The sequence below is a fragment of the Vulpes vulpes genome, chromosome 5 (genome assembly GCF_048418805.1).
Source record: "Vulpes vulpes isolate BD-2025 chromosome 5, VulVul3, whole genome shotgun sequence".
In the NCBI taxonomy this organism is placed as follows: Eukaryota; Metazoa; Chordata; class Mammalia; order Carnivora; family Canidae; genus Vulpes; species Vulpes vulpes.
This window is the reverse complement of record NC_132784.1, coordinates 124333257-124359399: the sequence shown is the minus strand read 5'-3', so window position 1 is coordinate 124359399 and position 26143 is coordinate 124333257. Positions and strand designations below refer to the sequence as shown.

The 26143-nt window shown below is 37.7% G+C and overlaps 1 protein-coding gene across 3 annotated transcripts in view; it reads left to right on the top strand.

Annotated features, from left to right (window-relative positions):
- RELN (reelin) overlaps positions 1–26143 on the top strand; it is a 478955-nt gene that overhangs the window by 45884 nt on the left and 406928 nt on the right. For all 3 annotated transcript variants that reach the window (XM_072759913.1, XM_072759912.1, XM_072759911.1), the window contains exon 2: positions 23270–23380. In XM_072759913.1, coding sequence (XP_072616014.1) covers positions 23270–23380 — 111 coding nt within the window. The remainder of the gene's footprint in view (positions 1–23269; positions 23381–26143) is intronic.

Below are 26143 nucleotides of genomic sequence, written 5' to 3'. Positions count from 1 at the left end.
AAAGTTATGAGCTCTTTGATTACCAGAGAAGTAATGGACAAATGTCCTTTGTTAAATGTTATAATTCTAAACATTTTCCTGGAACAAAATATTGATAGTAGTGATTTCTGGATGATGGTATTTCAAGTGATTTTATTATTTTTTTTAAACATTAACTTTTTTTTCAAAATTTTGGAATGAGTAGGCATTCCATTCATAATTAGAAAAATTTACTTTTAGTAAGCGAAAAATAATTTTCTTCTGGTTAGGTATGGCTGGAGATAGAGACTAAAAATAACCAATAGGATAAAATAAAAACAAAATAGAAAGGCAATCCTGACGAGAGAAGAAATCAGCTCTAGATTTTACTTATGAGTTTGACTAAAGGAGGAAAAAGCCAGTCTCCTTTAAAAGGGAAGAAACAGCTTGAATTCTTCTATGCCCTTTGGACAATCTTGACAATGTGTATTTGTCTTAATAAGTTCCAAATGTTTGAGCCACCATTTAGGGGAAACACAGGAGGTCTGAGATTTATGGTTCGAGTAAATGTAGTAGAAATTTCAGCATGTCTTTCTCTTTCACAGCTGTATGAAAATTCTCCCATGGTGACAGTTATGGAAGTCTGATCTCTTCTGAGGAGATAGTTTGACCCGATGGTATGGGGTAGAAAGGAAGGGAGAGGTGACCAAGGGAGTGATATCATCCAGAGAGGAAGATTTGGGCTTCAGATGTCTATTGAGTAAAACCAACCTCCACCATACTTGACCCTTGGAAAAAGAGGTTATTACTAATTTAGCAATGTAGTTTCTAGGTGAGGAATGAATCCAAAGTGTCCATCAAAGGTTACATAATGTAAAAAAAAAAAAAAAAAAACACAAAAAACCTCAACAAAGGAAGGAAACAGCTGATAACCACAGCTGATATCCTGTAAGATTACTTCATTAACAAAGTCAGCTGTGGAAATTTTTGGTTTTAGAGATCTCTTCTCTAAATTCATTATCATCCAGTCACCACCAAAGTAAGTGATTTCATTGCATGTGGAGACAAATTAGAACAATTTGAGTATACTTCAGGTTTAAGATTTGACTGACCTTTCAGGGATCGGATGAGAGATGATGTCTCAGGGTGTTCCCAGGCTAGCTCTAGAACGTGGTGAGCTGCACTGAGGAATGAGAGGTTCCCTAACAGGACGTGAGTGTGGGAATGGGAGAGCCACTGCTGGTAAGCCGTGATAATCGTGGGGCCGGAGGTTGAATCACTAACATAATATCCTCTCCAAATCTGTGTTTTTAGTAATTGCTTTCAATTTATAACCTCATTCACAGTAGGAATTTAAGTCCTATTCAATGGTAGTTTTAAGGGATTTATAATGAATCTAACAGTTTTGAACATACAACACGTGTACAAGGCAGTATTCTGAAAACTTTATGTAAACTACCTCATTTAACTCCTATAGCTCCCCTTTGCTTTCTAGATACTGTTTTTGCTTTTTAGATGGGCCTTCCTCCAACTCTAACAAATTACCAAAGCAAATACTAGATATTAATTTTTTTTGGTATTTCCTTCCATTTTTTTGACCAGGTATTTGTATAAAACCTGAGAAATCAACCTTTAACAAACGTTTTATTGATGTATATCATACATACAGAAAAGTATGAATAATGCAGGTGTATAGTTTATTGGCTTTTCACAAACTGAACACACTTGTAAACCTTTACCCAGATCAACAAGCAGCACCATTATAAATACTTTTACACAGAACTGGATCCTACTGTTACCTAGAGTTGCCCATCCTACTTTTTTCCACTTACCATGTTGTAGCCAGATATTTCCCATGTTACTACAGATTCCTCAAGAAGCAAGCTTTTTAATGGCTGTGTGTGATAAATCTTTAAGTGGGTATGCAACAATTTATGTAACCGTTCTTTGAATCAGACATTTAGGCTGTTTCAGTTTTTCATTATTATAGTATTGTTGTAGACTGTAATATTGAACATAAATCTCTGGCTGCATTTTTGATTATTTTTTAAGGATATGTTTTTCAAAGTATAATTACCAGATCAAAGTGTGTGAATATCTTATAGCTCTTGATACATATTAACAAATTACTCCAAAAAATGACTATACCAAAATTCACCAGACTTTATGAGTGGCCATATTCCAGTACTGGGTTTTCTGTGTGTGTCTGTGTGTGTGTGTGCGCACATGCACGCAAGCATATGTGTGTGTAACTTTGCCTTTTTGATAGTTACAAATTAATATCTGACAACTGTTTTAATTTTTCTTGATTATTAGTGATATTATTATTATGCTTTTGTATGTTATTGGGCAAGTTAGTTTATTTTTTCTGTTTCTTGTATGTAGAAATTGTATGTAGAAATTGTATGTAGAAATAAAATATAAAGTTATACCTTATTCAATTTAAAACATTTTCTTTGGGATATAACAGCCAATAAAACTTAAAGAGAATTTTTTAAGCTCATTAAAAGTTTGGGAAAGTGACAAAATAAGTTTTCCTTTTACAATCACTTTTTCAAAGCATGCTGCTTTAGAGAAAAATCTGTTTTAGGGAAAACAACTGTTTTAGAGAAAAATTTGTGTTTTTTTCCCTGAAATTTAAGAAAGATTGTAAATAAAATTGGAATTAAAATGATACATATCAAAGACTTTATAGTTAGCTGCTCAGTATATGGAGAAGTTATGATAGGTTGTTTTTCAGGCTTTAAAGATATATTGGATTTTTTGTTATATTGGGGAGACATAAAATATAGGAATCTTTAAAAATTTCAGGAACTGGTATTTTTTAAAGTAGCTTTTGCATGGAGGGGTGGAATTTTAAGAAAAGAAAAAACAATTCATTCAGAAAAGTGAGGATCAATATCAGTGATGTGAGAGGTCTGTTTTTCATTGCCAAATGCATCTTCATTTGCCTCTGGTTCTATCCTGAGCCTGGTTACTGAACTGAGTCTACCAGAACTGGCAGATTGCAGTGTTTTATGTAATATGGACAAATAACCTGCAGGTCTGAGCCTATTAGGATGGGGCCATTTTAACAAGTATGTTTTAATCCCTGTGTTAAAATTCTGATCTCCAGATGTTATAAGCATTAAGCTATTTTTGTCTTTTTTGGAAATAAATTTGCCAGAATATTCTCTGCAGCCTTGAATATCTGGATGTTAACTTTGAACTTAACCTGTTGTTTTTTCTTTTTTTCCAAAAAATACTTTGTTTATTCATTTTGAGAGAGAGAAAGAGAGCACAAGCAGGGGGATGGGCAAAGGGAGAGAGAGAATCCCAATCAGACTCCATGCCAAGCGTGGAGCCTGACTGGGGGCTTGATCCCAGAACCCTGAAATCATGACTTGAGCCTAAATCAAGAGCTGAACACTCAGTCAACTGAGCCACCCAGGTACCCCCTCCCTGTTGTTTATTCTTTGCTCTACATTTTGATATCAACCAAATCTAGTTCCCCTCTATTATTTCATAAGTATCTACTTCATATACATAACAGTACAGGCACAGATGACTTTTACAGTTGGAAGGGACCTTAGAGATTATATATAGTCTTTTAAATTCTCAAACCCAAATACCTTCCAGGGCCAACAGAAGCTATGTTTTGTGAAATTATCCCAGACAAGACAGTAGGAAGTGATGGTGACTATGGAAACTAAAGAGTTTGGCCCCACCTAAAAGCATCGAGTTCAAGTTTATTCAAACCCCGTGCTATCCTAATGAAACATATCCATAGCCATAGTTGGCTTGCAGGTGCCCCAGTTTGCAATCTCTCTAATCACATTTTAAGAACAAATATTCATCTTCCTAGTAAAGTTAGTATGAACAGGGTTTAGAAGCCAGGTTTTCTGATTTCTAGTTAATTGGTTAATTAGGTAGCTATACAGTGCCCACTTCTTTAGACATTTTCATATATTTATTTAATTTGTTATATACCTGCCATCTGCTTCCAAAAACATTTGAGGCTAAGAACAATAACTAAAAACCCAGGAATTAGGAAAACTGGAATGACGTTTAGCCTAAATACTTAGGATGCAGAGAAATTTCATTTACTTATAACCAAACATTTGCCAATCACTCTTTTGTGCTGGAGAAATAAGCAAGTCATGGTGATGGCTTTTTCCTTCTTGTGTGATTAGAGACGTATGTAGCTCTGGATTTCAGCCAATGGTTGTTATATGTTTAAAGGGTTAGGTAAGTCTATAGGTTAAAATGCTGGTCTGTTTGGGTCCTCTCCCAGTATAGTTGCTTCCTCAAAGGTAGTGATTCTGTGCAGCAGCAGAGGAGGCGAGCATTCTTAATCACTGCCATCCTGAGATCCCTTTATGTCTATCTATTAATGGGAGTCCCAAGTTACTGACATATCCTCTCCTGCTGTTGCCAGCCATTCTGATCTCAGAGCCAGGATATAAGTGCTACCACCACCACCAGGTGGAATAACAGGAGCACACATGTGCTGCTGGTCAGCGTAGTTGCCTAGCAACAGAGGAGGTGCTGATGTCCGTCAGTGCAATATATTCTAGTTCCAGGGTCTTGATGGACACAGTGATTACATGGGCCTTCCATGTCACCTCCAGAAGTTGTGGTTCTAAGGCTGGGAAGCTGGACTGTCTTTTGAAGCTGTATTTAGAAGTGAAAGGGTAATATAGCATATAATCATCTGGCTACATAGATAAGTATTGAAAAACAGGATTTGGGTTTCTGCCTATGGCTTAAGCTGCGAGAATAATGGACTCCTGGCAAAGGATAAACTATATCTCATGAAGACAAGAAATTATGTGCCTAACAGGCATGTGATTCTCACTGAATATGAGAAAGTGGGAGACAAATGCCTACATAAATCTGAAAAACAAACAAACAAAAAACTCCCCATAAGATATTCTATAGGATACCAGGTGTGAAGTAGAAAGAATCACAGAGGAAAAAATACACACAGTGAATATGAAATTTTAATAAAGATAATAACTTATTTCCTAGCTATTATTGGGATTTGGAGGTATCTTGCAAGGTGGGTCGCCATTAGTTTTGAAAGAGTTTGGGACAAATTCCACCATGTTGTGGTGTGGATTACTAAGTAAGGATTGTTGGGAAAACGTAAAAAACAAGCATCTACAAATAGGAGCTTTATGCTATGTCTCATCATGCCAAGGAGAGGTGGGCAGGGACTAGGGGGGTGTGGAACCCTTGGTGTAGGTTTGTGTTTCAGTGGAGGGTCCCTCCTTTCCCCTAGTGGTTCTCCCTTTTTATAGAGCAAGTGAAAAAAAAAGTCTTGTAAGTGGAGGAATAATCAGTCTGCTTCAGGCCAGGCAGTCTGATATCAAGAGTTGTCTGGAAAGTCACCTGCCCAGCCTCTGGAAACCTTGGGGCCCATGAAGTATTGTGGCCCCCAGTGGGGAAGAAAGCTCCCCCCAATTCTATGGGAAGCTAAGTTTGGGTACATCCTCCTCCTAGCTGGAGGACCCACTTCCAGCTAGTTTCCAGGCCACAGGCACTTGGGGTTTTAAACAATTCTGCTCATTGCCCCACAGGTAGAATAAAATATGTGGTTAGAATATAGCATAGAAAGGATGGATATGTTTTGTTCAAAAAGAACAGACAGTGCAACTGATACCTTAGTGCCTCCTGCCCCCATATCCAATCAGCTCACAAATGCCATTTGTTAAATTTTCAGGAATTCCATGAGCCAGTTGTTAAACACAGTGATTATTAAGAATTAATTATGTAAAGTTATCAATAAGTAAATTATATTAAGACAAAAGTGATGAACTCATCACTTCCTAATTGTTATGCTACATCTTACTATTATTTATGTTTCTTATATCTCTATGGGGGAAATATCCTATGGTGAAATAATAATGTATGGTGTGGTTCTCTTCCCAACTCAGTGTTCAGTGAGCTAGCAGCTGGTGCCTTGAATCAGCCATAGTGGGAATTTGTAGTGTTACACATTGCTCCAGAGAGGCCGTTGTTACACATTTAAATGCACACCAGTGCCCATAACCTTGAGCCTGCCATTTCATTGTGTTCCGGCACACTTCTAAAGCAATATCTGCATCCCTGAGCCAGAGGACCTTTTCTGTTGGGTTACTCTGCTCCTGTCCGTGTTCCCTCCAGGCAGGAATAAACTCTCTCACTAGCATCTCCCACCACAGCATGATGGGAATCAGCGTATAAATACCCCAGCTCCCTTCATCCTGAAGGGAGGTAATTTTGAGGCAAGTATTTTACACTATTTCCTAAAGTTTTCCCACAGGATTGATGGTAGCCTGCTTTGTATTGTACTTTCTCTTGGCTCTATGACTTCTTTCACTTCTGTGCTGATGTTCCCTCTACCTTCTTCAAGGTCCACTTCTGAGAGAGTGTGTGAAAAGGAGGAGAGTAGTGCTGACTAAGAGGCGAACTTTTGGATCAGGAAAGAGGCAGAAGTATGATATCCTGTGAGAATCAACAACAAACCAGCTAGCCAGATGGTGCACATGGAAGATGATTTTCTCATAGCAGGCAGAAAAACAAGATAGAGTAGTCATGAGGGACTATAACTGTGTTCACCTAATTCAAATTCAAATTCTACTGAAAGCAGAGCACATTCATTTAAAAAACACTTGGTAATTAAAAAAAACCCACCAAAGAATACTTGGTATTAATTTATTAGATACTATGTTCAGTGGTGTGGGGATATGATGAATAAGGCATTGCTAGTTGTTCCAAGAAGATTATAACCTACCAAGGAATGTCACATGTATACACACAAATACATTAAGGTTAGGAGATGTTAAGTTTCATATAGTTGAGTGATTGTAGCTCTTGGGAGGAAGAATGAAGGCTCGAATGGGAAGGGAGTATGATATGGTGTGCGTTATAATCAGAAATACATACTTGGTCTTCATCCCTCTCTCCGGCACAGAGCTTCTGAAACCTTGGGAACTTCCTAGGTTATGAGAGTGATGAAGATGTGTTTTGTTAATTTAATGAGGTGACTTTTGGAAGACACTTAAGGATGGAGGCTAGTTGCCAGTGGGGCAACCATAAGATTAGAAGGTTGGAACTTTCAGTTCCATCCCCCTAACTTCTGGGGAGAACTATGGGGCTGGAGATAGAGTTCATTTACCCATGGCCTGTGATTTCATCTATCGTGCCTATATAACGAAGCCTCTTTAAAAACTCAGAAGGGTGGGGTTCTAAGAGTGTCCATTTGGTTAACACATGGAGATTCAGGGAGAGTGGTATGCCTAGAAAGCATGGGCGTTCCACACGCCTTCCCAAATAATCCACCCTGTGCATTTCTTCCATCTGACTCTTGATTTGTATCCTTTAGTATCCTTTGTAATAAACCTATAACCTAGTAAGTGAAATGAGCTCTGTGAGCCACTTTCAGCAAATAAATTGAAGTCAAAGAAGAGATTTGTGGGAACGTTGGATATATAGGGCTTGGATATGTACTTTGGCCAGAAGCACAGGCAACAACTTGGATTTGGGATAGGCATCTGAAGTGGGGAGCAGTCTTGTGGGACTGAGCCTTTAACATGTGGGATCTGATCCTGTCTGGATGGATAATGTCATAGTTGAGTTGAATTACAGGACACCTGGTTGGTGTGGTGTCAGAGAATTGCTTGGTGGCATGGGAAAATACCCCCACACTGTGGAATTGGTGATCAGAATTATAGAGAGCAGCCTGAAGGAGGTAACATTTAGGGGAGACTTAGAAGAATTGGAGGGATTTCAACAGGGAAAAACAGAGAGGAAAGGAATTCTGGTGGAGAGAATAATGAGAACAAAGGCCTGAAGCTGTTTCTGTGTATTCACATTCTTGGAATTACGGGAGCATGGAACCCTATGTAAGCCCAGACACGTGGGTTGTGAAGGCCTGGAGAGAATTGTAGGAAATTCTTGGTATGCCTCCTAATATAATAAGTACTCAAGACACAGAGAAACTGTATAACATGTCTGACCCTCTGGGCAGAGGCTCCAAAGGGAATTTTATAAGACCTAAGAGGGACAGTGGCCTCAGAGCCGTCAATTCTAATTATAAATTGTAACTTATTATAATGAGGAATAAAGCAAAGACAGCCATTATCAGCTTGGATTTCAAAGACCATTGAAAAAAGGCAAAAAAGAGAGACACACACAATGAAGAAGCATAACAGGAAGAATGTTTTTGGAAAGTCCAAGCCAGCAATTCACTGAAGTCAGAGAGAAGTTATGTGTGCTAGAAGGCATCAGTGGTGCTATGGGGCCGAATTGTGTACCCCTCGCAGTCAATATGTTGAAGACCTGACTCCCAGAACATCAGAATGAGACTGAATTTGGACATAAGGCCTTTAAAGAGTTAAGTAACTTAAAATGAGATCTTTTGTGTGGGCCCTAATACAGCATGCCCGATGTCATTATACAAAGAGGAAATTTGGACACAGACATACATGTCTATACACAGAAGGGGACATAGTGAGAAGGAGCCCATCTACCAGCCTACTAGCAGAGTTCAGAAGAGACAGACCAAACCTGCCAATAACTTGATCTTGGACTTCCAGCCTCCAGAACTATGAGGACATAAATTTCTGTTGCTTAACCCACCCAGTGGTACTTATTATGGCAGCCCTAGAAAATGACTACCTTTGGCATGAAGTAAGCAATGAGCGGGGCCTTTGGCTTGGCACAGATGATGCTATCCTCATTTTTTACAGGTTCCGTATTTGTGCCCCACCACTTACTGAAATTTATTTGTAACCCCTCAAATCAATAACTGTGGTGCTTTTGCAATCACTTGCAGACATTCAGAGAGAGGCGAAACATTTGAGTGGTCGTGTGTGCGTTTTCCTGGCTAAGATTGAATGCTCTGTCATCTTGTTTCAGCACTCAGGCTGTAAACAAGTGTCCTTGTCACCATCTATTTAGTGGCGCACCTTTTGCATTCCATTTTTGAGCTTTTTATTGATAATTTTGCTATTCACTTTATTTTTTTGAGTATAATTGACACACAATGCTATATTAGTTTCAGGTATACAACACAGTGATTAGACAAGTTTATACATTATGCTGTGTTTGATGATTTTGCTGTTTACAGTGGTCCCCAAGTGGTAGTGCTGGGGTGTTGAAAGCTGTGATGTGCATTTTAGAGAAAATACATGTGTTAGATAAGCTTTGTTCAGGCATGAGGTGTTAAGGCATGCTGCTGGCCTTAATCTAAATGTTAACAAATCAATAATGTACATCAAATAAGGTTGTCTTTAAACAGAAACAAGGTGAGGTAATGATGAGTTGATGAAAATGTGACCAGAGGCTGAAAGAAACCTAGTCCTGTATGTCCCCCAGGAGCAGTGGTTCAGTATTCACTGACTTAGTGTTCCTAGTGGCTTTTTAAAAAAAATTTTGTTTATTTATTCATGAGAGATAGAGAAAGAGAGGCAGAGATGCAGGCAGAGGGAGAAGCAGGCCCCATGCAGGGAACCTCATGTGGGACTTGATCCTGGGATTCCAGGATCATGCCCTGAGCCGAAGGCAGATGCTTAATCACTGAACCACCCAGGCGTCCCCCTGGTGGCTTTATAGAACATAATATCATGTATAATGGGAAACAGGTGTATGTTGTCGGAAGGAGGTGGAAAAGTCTCACCATCCAAATCTCGTTTTCACCTTCTCAACCAAGAAGCTTATTCCAAAAGAAAAATGTAGAACAGAAGTACATGAGAGGAGAGGTGAAGCTCTAAGTAGATGAAAAGTAGTGAGATCCTAGACACTCCAGCCCTGAGATGAAAAAATGTACCACATTGTTACTGAGCCACCTTTTCTGTTTCAGAGATAGCAGAAGTGATACAAGTACTTCTGATGATAAAAATTCCAGCAACCACAGCCCATTTAGCTTTACATTGCTTTATTAGTAAATTCTAGAAATTCTAATGACCTCTACTAGCAATCAGAGAAGAGGTGTTCTAGAGCATCCAGAAAGGGTTTTCTACAAGGCATGCTATGCTAATTTATCTTAGCTCCTTACCTCCACTTCTTTTTTGTTTTGTTTTGTTTTGTTTTTTGGTATTGAGTTCATAACCTGTGTAACTTTGGGTACATCTTGTGTAAAGACATATCTGCAAGTTAAGGAACTAGTTAGCTTCTTTTCTTTATCATTAATTCACAGTCAGGACCTATAGTGGTCTTTGTTTGCCAAAAACGTCAACACAGGCTCTGACATTGGTCTTTCAGTGTGCTCCCCAAATCCACTGCAACCTTGGCTGCTCATCCTCATTCTGGATTTGTTTCTGTCCTCATCAGTGACAGAAAATTTGCTGGCACGCATGAGGTCTCCTAAGAACAGGTGTCCCATTATATCCTCATCTTGTTAAACATCATTTGCACTAGGAGGAAACTGCAGTATAATAAAAGGCAAAGTAGCTTTTTAGTGTAGTGGAATTCCTAATGTAGTTTCAACTCAATTCAATTATAATTTTTAGTCCCATGGATAGCCTTCATTGGAAATTCTATTTTCCATGAGGTATCGGAGCATTTCATGTGACTGTAATTGGTCTGTCCCAGGACCACCTACACGAAATTTATCCAAGATGAATGCTGTTAAACATGCTGTTCCTGATCTTTATCCCAATCTGATCTATAGGATCAGAATCCCCAAGGGAGTGAAAGGGAGAGGGGGAGACCCAGTGATCTGAATTTTAATAATCTTTTTAGGTGATTGAAAGTTCTAGTTGAAAAAGTAAAATAATCTGTGGGAGAAATTAGTTTGGCTAATAGTCCTACCAAATACTCATTATTTGATTTTAAGTAATAATTTTATTTATCAGGGCTAGCACTTGTAGATTATGAGTCCATCTGTGTTGAATAAATATCATAACTGATATTTTTAAATTCTATTTGAAATACTTAAATAGGCATATACAAATACTTGCAAACAAAATGTACGTTTATAAAAATGTATCTGTATGCAAGTTTACCTTCCATCCAACTCTCGTTGTCTATGGAAAGTCTTCAACTTAAGAATTTAGATTAATTTTCTAAAAAATGAACAAATCAAAACCAACAATATGCTAAGGCTAGATTAAAATTTACTTAGAAATCCTGTACAAGAAAATAAGGAATAGCACAGGTACAAAACATGTTTAGTCCTTTGCAAACTACTTTCATTAAATTTTTTTTTTACCTAATCAGTTTTTTTCCTATAATTCCAAGTCTTAAGACATTTCCTGATAAATATTCTTACCTGAAGTTTTTCTTTATCTGTGTCCTTGGAAAAATTGTCTTATAGTTATATTGAAAATGTGAATTTATATTAAACTGCAAGATATTTTAAGAAGGATTTTAAGACTCATCATTCTAAATGCCATGTTGTAAAATATAAAGTGCAAATTTTCCATTTTACAAATAGGAGAAATGTGTAATTACAATTTGATGTTATAAAAATTAGCAGTGCACTTATTCCTTTTTAGTAATTTATCAACTATCAGATGCCATCTATCAATGTAAATGTCATTTAAGTTCTATTCTTATTTAGTGATTATTCTTATCTAAAGATTTTGGAAGAGCATTTAGTTGTAGCTTATTAAAGGAGCAATTAGCTGTGTCTGTTCCTGAAAATTTCCATCACATCATTCATTAAACATTATTTTGTGAATTTCAGTGTTAGCAATTTTGGATTTTATGAATTGAATTTTGAAATATGGAGCACAGATTCTTCTGAAAAGGGACAGGAACAATTATTCAAATGTTATTTTTATAAACATGTAGACGGTTCACATTATGTCACCAGTATCAAGTAGTAGTAGCACTTACTATTTGCTCAGTGAATGGGTCGAGCAAGATACACACCCACACACACATTAGATCTGACCATAAAGTAAATGAGAATTTTCTATTTGTCCTATATAAGTTAATTATAGAATTTTATAGTTTAATCATATGTATGCCATATGTATAATTTACTCAGTATGTATTTAAATGAATTCTTTGATTTTAGCACAGTTGCTTATAATTAGTTAAGTATATTTAAATGAACATACAGAGATGCCAAATGAGAATACTATGGAAAAACCCTTTTTTGAAAAAAATATTATTTCTACAGTTATATTCAGTATAACTGTGTCTATCAGGATTTCTAACAATTATTAGTAATGTTGACTTAGTTTACAAACATAACAGATATATAATATATGTAATATATATACTATATGTCTCTGTCACATAACATGTAGAAATATATGACATGCACATGAGTGTCATCCTTGGGCATGTTCTTGAACAAGTATACAGTTGTTGCAAATATGAAAGTATTTTGAAAATAGTAATGATATATTTTCAAAACAAACAGAACCAGAAACAAAGCATATATTTATGTCTTGAACAGCTTGGGGCACTACTAGGAGTCATCTTGAGGTTTGCTAACATGAGTTCACATTTTCTTTAGTTACCCCCAGTAAAACCACATTTTGTAGGAATTGGGAGGCAATTCATATTAAAAAGAAAAAAATCAAAGAAAGTATAATGAAAACAAAACTACTACAGGCCCTTTTGATTGTGTAAAATCTTTGAACATCCAATTATATTGAAAAAAATTACACAAGTGTTTTTTTCTTTAGGTAGCTGTGCATTTTATTGTAATGTATTTATATATTTATATGTAACGTATTTACATATGTGGTTATGAGAACTAGGTGTATTTTTCTCATTCTAGAAAAGCATAATTAACATCCTTGTGTCAAAAAAAAAATCCTTGTGTCAAAGAAAAAAATTCTTAGGACTCCTTTGAGAAGGCTAGGGGTATTAAATTCCTAAAATTCTTTATTTTAAGGCTAGTCTTGGCTTATATTGTTAAAAAGTTGTGAAGTTATAGACAAGGTAGTCTTTTCTTTAAAAAAGAAAGAACAAAAGGATAAAAATTGCTGAAAACCTGAACACCACATTCATTCACATCACTTTAATAATTTATCAAGTGCAAGGCCAACAATATGAAATTTTCATGTTTGAGTATCATCCAGCCTCATATGAAAGTAACGTATGAAAAAATAAGGCCAGAGATAAGTCACAAATACCAGTAATTCTTGACTGCAGTTCTCTAAATTACAATAAAGTGTAAATTATAGAGGAGAATAAATATTTTTGGTTCTAGGAACTAAATAATTTTATCATTATTTGTAGGAATTTTTTTAAAATTCAGAATTACCTTATGAAAGTCAAAAGTGGATGATAAAAAACATCATTACTGTAACTGCAATTGGTATTAGTAGTAGAGTGGAACATTGTAGAGTTATGTTTTTCTTCTTTATATTTAAGATGACTAGTTAAGGAATCTGTGTTTAGGCATAGATTGGACAATCTTAAGGTTTCAAAAACGTTCCAGGTCTCATCTGAGTTGCTTATTCTGACATACATCTCCAACTCTCAGGTCAGAATTTCACCTGAATAAGGTATGTGAGATTTTATCCCAAAGGTTAGTGCATTCAGAAATGCTGAGTGTGTGCATGTGTGAGTGTGTGAGTGCATGTGTGCATGTGCAAGAGAGAGACAGACAGATAGCCCTGAGAGTAAAGAACAGAAGAGCAATGTGGAGGGTTGGAGAAACAGATTTACTTTACATTCACCAAAGGCTGTCATTTAAACTTACTTCCAGAGGGCTTAATTTTAAAATGATAAATTCACAAACACATTTGACTGCACCCATTTCATCTCCCAAGATGATTTTAAAAGGAGGGAAAAAATCCCAGTGGCTCTCCTTTTATTACTGGTGCTGCTAGAAGAGAAGACTTGGAGACTATGCATGGTTCATCTGAATCTCTAAATCGATAATAAACGTGTTGGAATAGGCTTCCACGGAGCTGCTGGATCCCTCTTCAAGCCAGCAAAGAGCATTTTTACAAACTCTAGAGAATGCTTTAGTCCATCATTAAATTTTGCATACAATCAGTCTCCTATGCTGGTCACAATTTTCCTCTCCCTTCAGGTGTAGATAGGAGGTGGGAGAGAGTGCTAGGGCATTCTCTCCCTGCTTTCCGAGGTGGGCTGATCCAGGGCTCTTTGACCTTATTATTTTGATCATCAGCCTTGTCCTCCATTACACCACATTTAGTCCTCCCTGGAGGCCATTCTTTCTGCTTCCTTTGTCTCCCAAGGAACAGTACAAATCCATATAAAATGAAAAAGAGGAGTAATAATACCAATAGTAAAGGGCAGTAATAATGACTAGTGCAGCAAACGTCAGGTTAAATGCATTCTACAGAGCAGGCTTCTGGGCATGCTCCTGGGAAACTGGGCCCATGTACCTGGGGCTTGAGGGTACAGTAATGCCACTGCCTTCCAAGAGGAGGTCAAGCCACCTTTCACATGCCACAAGGCACTGTGCTTTGGGTAGTTGTTGGAATAAATAGGTAGGACACGTGTGACCTCTTCTTACCCTTCACAAAAGGCTGACTAGAGTCCATTTGTTTCTGGTCTGATTTTTTAAGATCTTCATATTCAGTTTACTGCTATGCATTCATGTCCTCCCTTGGAGATCTTGGCCTCCAGTCATTTCTTTTAAATATTTACTGGGATAATTTTTTTTTCTCAGCCTTTGTTGGTTTGGGGATGTTATTATTGAAATGCCTGGCTTAATATTTGAAAGCTATGTAAAATCATGTTGTAATGGACTTAATGTATGTAATGAGAAGTAGTTCAGGGATCATGCTTATAGAGGTTTTGAATTAAATTATAATGTATTTTTAGATGGTCTCTATTTGGTACCCAGAGCTAGGGGCACTTTAACTAAAGAAGAACCAGTAGTTGAACACTATGTTGATGAAATTCTGCAGCAAATAAACTCAGTTTATTTCATTTTTAGAGTAATATGTTTGTTCCTCAGGCTATTTAATCTGTTCTGCATTCAAAAGGCAAACAAGTTTCTGTTCATAAGGCAAAAATGTGGCAACATTTTTTTAATATTGACAATATTAGTTCTGCTGGTATTTTTCAAAATATATAAAAATAAGAAACTCTGCAATCATTGCACTATCACTAATTCTTAATCTCAACATTTTTGCTATTTGCTGTCTTTTGATGTTTGTCCTCTTGAAAAAGATGGTAACATCATTTCGTATATTATATAATATGTTTCTTTTCTGCACATATTAAAGGCCTTTTATATAAAATAGTAATGGAATATGCTTGAAATGATCAAAATTTAATGGCCCATAGAGCGTTTGTAGGCCAGAGGCTTTAGGATGAAATGCAACAGCATTAAATGTTGAAATTTATTTTCTTCCAGACTTTCATCTTACAGTGATTTTCTGCAAGGATGGTATTAGGGTCTTGTTGGGAACAGTTAATAGAAGCTCTAATAGATAATAACTGACTCTGTAATTAGTCATTTCAAGACAGAGGTACTCTCTGAGCCACTGATAAGAATTGAATTGTGTCGCTACATCATGTTTTCATTCTGCTGTCACAGCCCAGCAATCCATATTCATAGACTCCTGGAGCTGAGCTCATTGCCAATTTAACACAGATGTGGGAGCGATATGCACAACTTCCTCAGCCTTTTGATCCCTTCTTATTTCTTATTTGAGGAAATGGCCGACTAACTTCAGAGTGAGGATAAGGCATAAGGTGTCTTAGTGACAAAATCATTGGAAGATTAATTTGGTATGTACATAAAATATGTGTGTGTGTATATATTCACACATAAAGAACACACGTGCAAAAGAAACACTATTATGGTTAAATGTAAAATTCCATCAAAATGTTCTCAGACATTTCTGGTTTTTGAGTACCATGTTAAAATACTGTACAGATTTTCAGGTTTTGTGTCCTTTCAGGAGAAACCTTCATTTTCATAGACCTCTATGAGTAATTCTGGTTCTTTTTTCTCTGTAAGAGGGATGCTAGATACCACAATTTTAGTTTCATCAGCTATACTATATTCTCAGTTATATTTCATTTTATTTTATTTATTTTTTATTTCATTTTATTTTAATGTTATTTTATGTTGTAACCAGTGTTTCTGTAGAGTTGAATTCAATAAATGTTGATTAAGCTCCTCCTCCAAGCCAAGCTCTGTGGAAGGTGGAGAACCATCAAGTGTTTCACAGTTTATGAGAGCAGTGGGGTCACTGAGCGGGGAGAGGTGGCCTTCCCAGGAGATCAGAAGAGACTTTGTGAGAGAGATGGCATTTGGGTCTGTGCCTGAAGAATGGGGAGGATTTTAACCAGAGGAAACAGGGAAAGTCATTCTAGGTGAGGACTCCCTGTATAGAAAGACAAGGAGACAGGGAAGTAATGAATAGGTTCTAGTTTAACTGGGTCAAAGGGTATTTTTTGCTGAAAGAGGGAAATTTGACTGGAGAGAATGGTTATGATCAAACCTGTAGGTCTTTGAAACCACACTGATGACAGGATTCTAATCTATAGACGATAGGAAGCTAAAGATATTTGTTGAACAAAGAAATGATGTGATCTGAAAAAGACACATTTGCTTTCTGTTTATTGGTAATCATATATATGCTTTATTTTTCCTCTAAAATCTACTGGTAAGTTCAAAATTCTACTTGCAATCCATAATGTTGATATTGCTTTTATTCCTTTATGATTAAAGTAGCTAGTTCTTTGTACAGCATTTTAACGCAAAAATATAAAAGATATAAAAATTGACTCTAAGGAAATAGTCTTTTGGGGAAGGGTTTTATAAATTTATGATAAACATTTGTGAAACCATAAAAGAAGTAGGTAATAGGGTAGATTGCTGTGTTTAAGTAGGTGCTTACCTATTTAAAATCATTAAAACATTTGATGATTTGATATAAACCTTTAGTATCCAAAGTGGATCACTGGTGGGTGCTATCTTATGATGGTGATATATTCCAATTTTTATAAAATAACTGGAATTGATAGGATATCAGATAGAATTTATGATCATTTGCTAATAGGGGAACTAGTTCTAAATATCTTTCTTTTTTTTTTTTTTTTGCTTTTCTAGCTAATAAAATCCAAATTATAGTTCCTGGCTCATAGAAGGTTTAATGTATATCTATATCTATACACATATATATAGCAATATACATATATTTCCATATATATTGCTTAGTTCTTAAAGTCTGAATATATTATGTACTTTCTCCTGCATTTTACTGTTTGGGTTAATTTGCCCATCTTTTTTTTTTTTTTTTTTTGTGATAGTCACACACAGAGAGAGAGAGAGAGGCAGAGACATAGGCAGAGGGAGAAGCAGGCTCCATGCACCGGGAGCCCGATGTGGGATTCGATCCCGGGTCTCCAGGATCGCGCCCTGGGCCATAGGCAGGCGCTAAACTGCTGTGCCACCCAGGGATCCTCTAATTTGCCCATCTTAAGTGCATTTGTAGTATGTGTAAATATAATAAACTTCCTTTTCCTTTTAAAATAGGACTTTTTTCTGAAACAAAAAATTTTTAAGATATTTATTTTGAGAGAAACAGAGAAAGCATGAGCAGAGAGAGGGAGAAGCAGACTTCCCACTGGACAGGGAGTCCAATGTGGAGCTCAGTCCCAGGACCCTGCAGTCATGACTTGAGCTGAAGGCAGATGCTTAACTGACTGAGCCACCCAGGCATCCCTGAAACAAATTTTTTTTATATAAATTTATTTTTTATTGGTGTTCAATTTGCCAACATATAGAATAACACCCAGTGCTCATCCCATCACGTGCCCCCCTCAGTGCCTGTCACCCAGTCACACCCACCTCCTCTTCTGCCACTCCTAGTTCACCCTGAAACAAAATTTGAAAGACGAGCACAACAAAATTTTAAAGACTAGCACCTAGATTCAGCAATTATTCATATTATATAGTAAATTTCTTTTAAAGTGAATTGATACTTGCTAAATATTATTTGTTTTCCATCTTGTTACTATTAATTACAGCACATGGCTCATAATCTTGGAAAGAGAAAGAAGGGTTTGCCTATTAACTGGGCTAGTTTGGTATCAATTAGATACAGGTAGACCTAATAGTTCATTTTAAAGGTAGTTCAGATCTAAAAAATTTTCCCCTGTCCAAATTTATATCTTTTCACTGAAACTTCTACTTACGCAAAGGTAGTTTCATAAAATATTTTTAGAGGAAAACATTTGCAAATGACATTAGCTTTACAAAACTTTAAATTATGTTGTGGGGCTATAACATTTTGAACCAGCAACTTAAAAAATATGAAAGTTGTAAATTTTCCTTCTAGTTCATGTATATATTAGCATAATTTTACATTTAGCAATACGAGCTTCAATTTTTTTCTCTCATGAGCCTCGTTTGTACTGTGTATATGGTACACTTAAAAAAAATTCATCATAGATCGCTCTTCTGCTTTCAAGAAGATTATTTCAGTTGCCTGGATGGCAGCAGTTTGTGGATGTAACTGATGAGCTAGGATTGGAGAAGGTCAGATAGTGCTTGAAGGGTGAGTCCCAGGGGAATTAGAGGAACGAAAGTCAAGTCAGGGCACATAGGAAGGATACAGGCTAGTGCACACTGGGGGTCAGATGAAACTTGATAGAAAGCAACCAGGAAAAATATCAGAGGATAAGGTAATTATTAGGTGTGAAAAATCGAACTGACAGTGACTGATGATGCAGAATCACCCAGTAAGGGACAGCTAGCCAGAGCAGCCTCCGTGCCTCAATTACAATTGTTTCTGTAGGGTTTTTGTTTGTTGGTCTAGGAAACCCTAAAGAGACTCCTCAGAGGCTGCAGGTAGAGACAAGTGGAAGCAGTTGATGAAAGGGAAAATGAAGGACAAAGAGATGTGTATTCCTGACGTAGTTTCAAAGTTGGAGTGCCTTGGTGTAGAGCAATCGGCCTCTTGCTCAGATTGTTCATGTGTTCGCTGCTGGTGCTCTCGTCAGTAGAAGCATGCAGGATGCACTCATTCTGAAGTTTCCTGCAAGCTATCAGGGCATCCAAACTCTGTCAGATGTTTTTTCAAATGCAGAAATTGGACCCGTTGTCTTCTTGAGTAAAAGGGAACATGGTGATTGGAAAGCTATGTCTCATAGCCCATAAGAGTCTGGGCAACATTTCCTCTTTCTTAAGAAAAAAGAACTGATTACCAGTTCACATATGGATTATGCATTACATCTGTTTAAAGAAGGAGAAGGAATGCTTGTCAAGACAGCAGTTTTTCAAATGCTAAATATCATTTCTTTTCCCCCTGGAAAATAACTTTAAACTCCCAACTCTAGCAAATAGATTATATTCAATTAGTTTCTAATAGGGAACTCTTCCTTTAGGTAATTTGTGTAAACATATAGCCTGTAAGGATGTATGATGAATGTAAGGTGATCTGCCTTTTTTTGTTTTTACAAATGTCTTCGATTGATCTCTTGGTCTCTGCACTGATCATTTTACACTCTGAAAACATTTTAAATATATGAATAGCCGACTTTTCTGTCTTTTTTTTTTCCATGTGGCTTTTCCAAGTGGGATTCATTTGACATATAAAGTCAAGGATTCACGACATACTTTTCCTCTGGAAACAAGTTGAAGATAAGACAACCTTGTGCCATTTTTTGTATGAATGAGTTATTAATTAATATATATTCCAATGAATATTTATTAAACACCCAATAAATGTCAGGAGTTATTCCAAATGCTTGAGATGTACTACTGAACAAAACACTTAAGATATTTGCCTTGATGGAGTTCACATTCTACAGAATGAGAATTGACAATAAACATAATAAAAAACCATTGTGAGTGAATGTATGAGTATAATATGCTGGAAGGTCGTAATTACCTGATAATCTGAAGGAGGAGAGTCCAAGGCAGAAGAATGTGTTGGTGCAAAGACTGGGCAACAAGGAGGCTAGTGTGCCTGGAGTGGGGTGAGCCAGGGGGAGAGCCAAAGGAGATGAGGACAGAGAGGAAATGGAGGCAGGTCACATAGGACTTTGTAGGCCACTGGGAAGACTTTGACATTGACCTAGCAGGGAAGTTGTAAGCAGAGGAGTGACATGATCCAATGCATGTTCTAAAGAATTCCTCTGACTCTTACACTGAGAATAGACTCTAGAGAGAGGAGGTACAACCAGGAAGACCAGACTGAGGTCTAATGCCGTAAACCATGTAAGGATGATGGCAGCTTAGAATAGGGTAGTAAGTGGTCAGATTCTGGATATGTTCTGAAGGCAGAGCCGATAGGATTTACTGATGGGCTAGATGCCAAGTATGGGAGAAGGTGACTCCAAAGTTGACTCAGCAGGAAAGATGGAGCCGCCAACAACTGATTTGGTGAAGGCTGTAGGAGAATCAAGTTTGAGGGATGAGGTGGGCATTCAGTTTTGGTTATATTAAGGCTGAGATGTCTCTTGAACATCCAAGTGGGGATGGTTGAGCAGCATCTTGATATATATCTGGGGAATATATAAAGATGTATAGAGATCTGGACAGGAAACTGAAATTTGGGAGTAATCAGTTTATGTATAGCATTTTAAAGCCAAGAGACTCTAAGAATAAATTTTTTTCTCAGTAATTCAATTTTGTTTTCTAAGATACTCAGTATTTAGAAGTGATCTGTTCACCTAGCCACGAGGTTACCAAATAATCAGTATTCATCTCACTACTACTAGGAATAGAACCAAGCAGGGAGAAATGCTTGCTCAATCTGACACTGCACATTATTGTTGGTAATAAGTTCCAATCCTCTTATTCTTGGGATGTTTTCACTAGACCTTGCTGTTTCAGCACCCAAGAATCTATGTAAAGAAAAGAATTGCTCTGAAGCAGGCATTGTGGTATGTGGAGGCATTAAGATCAGAATTTGCGTCATCCTCTGGGTCTGGAGAGGCACTTGGTGGCAGATGAGGGCAGGCCTAGCAAGGGATTAATAGCCTCAGTGGACATATGAAAGGCACAGCAGACGTTAGTTGTGCTCAATACCCAGTGATTCCCAGGCCATGCAGGCAGCTTTCTAAGTGTGCATGTCCCAGATATTGAAATATCACTAGATATGTATAAGCTATCAAGTGGAATTTATCAGTTGTCATGGTAGACCCAGCAGGGCTTTTGTTTTGCTGGGAGATGCAGAGCTGTTTGAGACCAGAGCTGAGTAGCTGACAGCAGTGGAGGAATGGCCAAGAGCTGTCACATATGGTCCTCCTCTTTTTTAGCCCTTTCTCCAAGAGTGTTTAGCCTCTGTTTTAAATTAACACTCAGCAGAGTATCTTTTGGAAGAGAGGGCAAATTAATAACAAGCTCAGATGCCACTTATCCTTAGCCTGCTGAGGTCACAGCAGAGACCTGATGTAGACTGTGGTTGGAAGTGTAGTGGATGAGGAAGCTAGATGGACAATCAGGCAGGCAGCAGGACTCAGATGTGGGCAGCCCAGTGATCAGCTATGTCTTCAGCCAACGTTAGGAGTTCTGTACAGGACTCCAGTTCTTCAGAAGGAAAGCAAGGCAGAGCTTCACAGTGAAACACTGCAGACTGGGTCTGGTTTGCTGGGAAGGGCAGCCTGAGACACTGCATTACAGTCCAGTGGCTAGTTTAGCTAACTTAATTCTAACCCCCACTGGATGGGGACGTAGAAGTTGTTTAGCCACTTTTTACCTCGGCCAAGATGACTCATTGAACCGATGGGTGGAGGCAGTGGTAAAATCAACTGGGGGAATCTGGAGTAAACAAGAGAGGGGGCTGATGATTAGGGTGTGATTCCATAAATGGGGAAACTGAGACTCTAAGAGATGAAATGGTTTTGCTCAAGAACAGATAGTAGCAGATGAGTACCTGATTTCCAGATCTTGTCCCTTCCCCAGCCTTGTGCTCCATCCACCATGTCCTGGCCACCCTTAGTCCCCTTCCTCTCTAATACCAGTGACACTGAGTCCTGCAGCTTTTACTTTCCTTTTCTTCAAATACTCCTCGTGCATGTGAATAATCTGGGAAATAGGTAATTAAACAAGAGTTTGCCCATATCACTTGGCCTCTGTAAGATCTGGGGCATGGGGGAGAGGGCAGTGTGCAGGCAGAGAGAACATGAGAGATGGCCAGGTAATCAGCATCAAACATGTTTAGATGATGTCATATGGTCCCAAGCAAGGTTCTGAATTGCTCTGTGCCACAAATTCCTCATTTGTATCTCAGGAACAGTAACAGTACCCCTTTTATAGAAATGTTTTGATAATGAAATAATACATAGTAACTACTTAGCTCAGTGCCCAGCTGAGTGTTTTACATGCTGGCAGTCAAAATATTAGCTATCATTAAAGGATGTGAAGGTGATTTACTCCAATATCCAATGCCATTGTGAGGATAGCAAGATGTCAGGCCATTCTATTGATCTATGAATCTTGTTTTACGCTTTATAATATGAGTATTTCAAACCATTCAGCTCTATTCACTGGATTTCCTGGAGTTTAATTTAAACATTCTCATCAAAGTTAATGTGACTCTGGCCATTCCCCTTACTGCCACCAAGCATGATAATAGTCTTGCACTGTGCACTACCAGAGTAATATTACCTTTTCCTGGCTGCTTCCTACAAATGGCATCATCTTAATATTGTAAAACCGATGCAGGAGAAAATGTTATGTCAAGGAGGAAATTATAATCATTATTTTAGGGTGGTGAGCAAGATAAAATTTTAAGAAGCCAAACCTGAGTGGCATACAGATACATTGTATTTGACCCTTTTTTTTCCTAGGAACATCCTGATTTTCTGGTTATGAAACCATTTGGACTCCTCTTGCAGACTTTGTTCTGAAACTTAAAGCATGCAGTGGTCTTCCTTTTTTGTTCTCAAAAGGAAAAAGGCTAATGGTCTTCATGCAAATTAGTCTGCTTTTGTTGAAAAACTTCAGGGGATTCATCTATGAAATGTAGATGCAATAAGAAATACAGTGCATCTTATTGTTCTTCCAGCCGATGTAAGATTGTTTCCCACAGTATGGAATACTTAAAAAAAAAAAAAAAAAGTGTTTAATCACAATGCCAAAACTCCAGCAATGCCTTTGACTGCCTTCAGGGGTGGTGGTGGAGGTGGGGAAGCTAACTATTCAATACTACATTATTTTCCGATGATTTTGCATATAGCTGGGGAACGTGTAAATGAATGCAGAAAAATCTGATTTACTAAATTTAGGACTAACAATTACAGATTTTGGAGTTCTGAGCTTCTTTTTCCTCCTCAGTAATTCCAAATATAAAGAAAACAGTAACTACTAATAGTATAAAAATAATTTTTTAATAATGAGTAAAAATTGTTTTGACAATGTTGAATTCTTTAGGAATGTATCTCTGTACTCTGTATTAATTGGGGTTTCTTTTCTTTTTCCCTCCCTGTATTTCAGTGACAATTTCAACGAGTACCTTCTTTGACGGCTTGCTGGTGACAGGACTATACACATCTACAAGCGTTCAGGCTTCACAGAGCATTGGAGGTTCCAATGCGTTTGGATTTGGTAAGCTTTCCTGACATAAAAAATCAATAATTGTCAGTGTTTAAACAGTTATAGGCCTTATTTTTTTTGAAACATCCGTTTTAAAAGTATCAGACATTGATGACTTCAGAGAAACTAACCTGAAGTGATTTTTGTGTTGTTTGTTTGAAGTTAGGTGAATTGAAATGTCATGTGAATGTACAGCCAACCACAAGCCTGGTGTGACAATCTTCCCATCCCTCCCCATCTACTGCTACTATTATACTTGGTCTTGTGGGTTCAAGTAAATCTCTCTGCTCTGACATTTAGGTTGCTGGAATTGGAATTCTGTTTGATGCCCACGCAATTAGTTCATAACCTTTTTTTTAAGTTTTATTATTATTTTTTTAAATAAATGTACCCCCAACATGGGGCTTGAGCTCATGACCCTGAGATAGAGTCGTACGTTCTGCTGACTGAGCCAGCAGGTGCCCCTCAATAAGCTGTTTTTTTTTTTTATAAACGGTTCTTAGGATCCTGGGTTAAGTGCAAAGTATCATGTTAAGTTTGGCAAGTAAGCATTGTACAAAGTGGAAGATAGTAATGATTGTTGAAATGATTGAAATCCGTAAGTATTCATGAAAAGAATGTGTTTTAATATTTAGAACACTTCTATGGAGTCTTTGTCCTTGAATCAGAGACCTGGCAGGTTACTTATATGGGGAGACAGAAGGCTGTAGGATCATCACCGAGCCCAGAGAATTCTCAATTTGGAAATCCCTAGTTTACCCATTATGCAGTAAACATGCCAAGCTGGAATTAAATAGTCCCTTTTCAGCATCAAAAATGCAAATTTAATATATCCGTTTATGTAAGACATGAAATCACTGATCTTACTCTGAAATTGGAAAACTGCACAAGACTCCCTACACTGATATGAAACAGATAGAATTGCGTTATCAGAGGCAGCCATGTGTTCAGCATTTTATCTTTTCTGGGGTATTTATTAAATAGATAATTTGTATCTACTTTTGATATATGAAAGGCATCTCCTCTGCGCCAAGTCCTAGCAGTAGCTCTGCCCAGGTGACTCACTGATTGATGTCAGAGCAGTACTGGTGATTTCCCATTGTCACTCTGCTGGCCCAATAGGACACTCACCGCCTCAGGGCTTAATAGAACCTGGAAGTCATTTAATCATCACGTTAAATTATTTGACCCTGAGAATTTGCCCTATTTTTAAAAGATCTCAGATAAGCTTGTACAATGTGTTGATAACTACTTCTAAGTTCTAATCCTCAAGAAAAAAAATCTTAGGTCCCCAAATTTGGCTTATTTAGCCCCATCCTTTTTGTGCGTTGCAGAGGTGAAAGGTCAATTTACAGTCCTGTATCTTTACACAATATATATGATATGCTGCCTGTTATGTTACAACGGGACTCATAAGCTGGATTTCACAAGTAAAAATTTACAGGACATCTGGTTAAATTTGGCTTGTAGATAATCTTTGAGTCAAAGAATACAATATTTGGGATAAGGCATTCTGGGTTTTACCTCAGCCCAGTTAAATCAAAACCTCTGGGAGTGGGGTATGGGCATCCATTGTTCTTAATGTCATTTGGATTGCTGGGTTGAAAGAACTGGTCATCCAGGGCTGAGAACTGCTGTACTGGGTCAGTCTAGGTTTGGCAGCGGCAGCAGCATCTGGAATCTGATTACAGCATCCCATGCTTGTCTCTAGACTCAGTGAGTGAGATACTCTGGGGGTGAGACCCAGTGACCACTTTCTAAGAAGCACTCCAGGTGATTTTGATACACACTCAAGTTAGAGAACCACTCTTCGTTAATTAAATAGGAGAGACCGACATTATTTAAATGACCATATAAATACATAATTGCAAACCTTGCTAGAAGCAAGCTTGCAGAAGTACTGAGTACAGGGAAACTGTATGCCAGGGAAACTCCATCTAGTCTGGAGTGAATGGGATCGAGTTAAGAGAGGCTTTCCTCAGGAAGTAGGGTTGAGCTGAGATGTCAACTTAATTTCCTCATCTGTGAAGGGCATTGGTAAGGCACCTCCTTCAGAAGATTCATGAGAATTAAAGGAGGTTATTTATGTGAAGCCCTAATAAGCACAGAAGAAACACTCGGTAAAACTTGGTATTCCAGAATTATCCTGATAACTAACGCAGTTGCTCACCCTGGTGCAGGACTTCTATGTACTTCCTTTGAGGGGCAAAAAGCAGTTCTTGGGAGAATTAATCTGGGATTTGTAGATCCAGATGATTTGAGGGGACTCGGCTGAATGAAATAACTATCACTTGCCAATATAGAGGCTTTAAATGAAAAAAAAAATCATGAAAAATCCTAAGTACATTGTAAACATATTTTGAAAGGACACATAAAATGCAAGTGTCATATTGCTTCTGGTTTTAGCTAGTAAGCCAAACAAAAACTAAAAATGCAATTGTTGGAGATCAATTGGCTCAGTGGTTTAGCACCTGCTTTTGGCCCAGGGCATGGTCCTGGAGTCCCGGGGATCAAGTCCCATGACAGGCTCCCTGCAGGGAGCCTGCTTCTCCCTCTGCCTGTGTCTCTGCCCCCTCCCCCTCATGAATAAATAAATAAAATCTTTTAAAAAAATAAAAATGCAATTGTTGGAAGTTATTATTTTTTTTAAAGATTTTTTTTGAGAGCAAGCAGGCAAGGGGAGGGGCAGAGGGAGAGGAAAGAGAGACTCTCTAGCAGACTCCCCACTGAATGCAGAGCCCTGACTTGGGGGGCTCAAGCCACTGAGCCACCAAG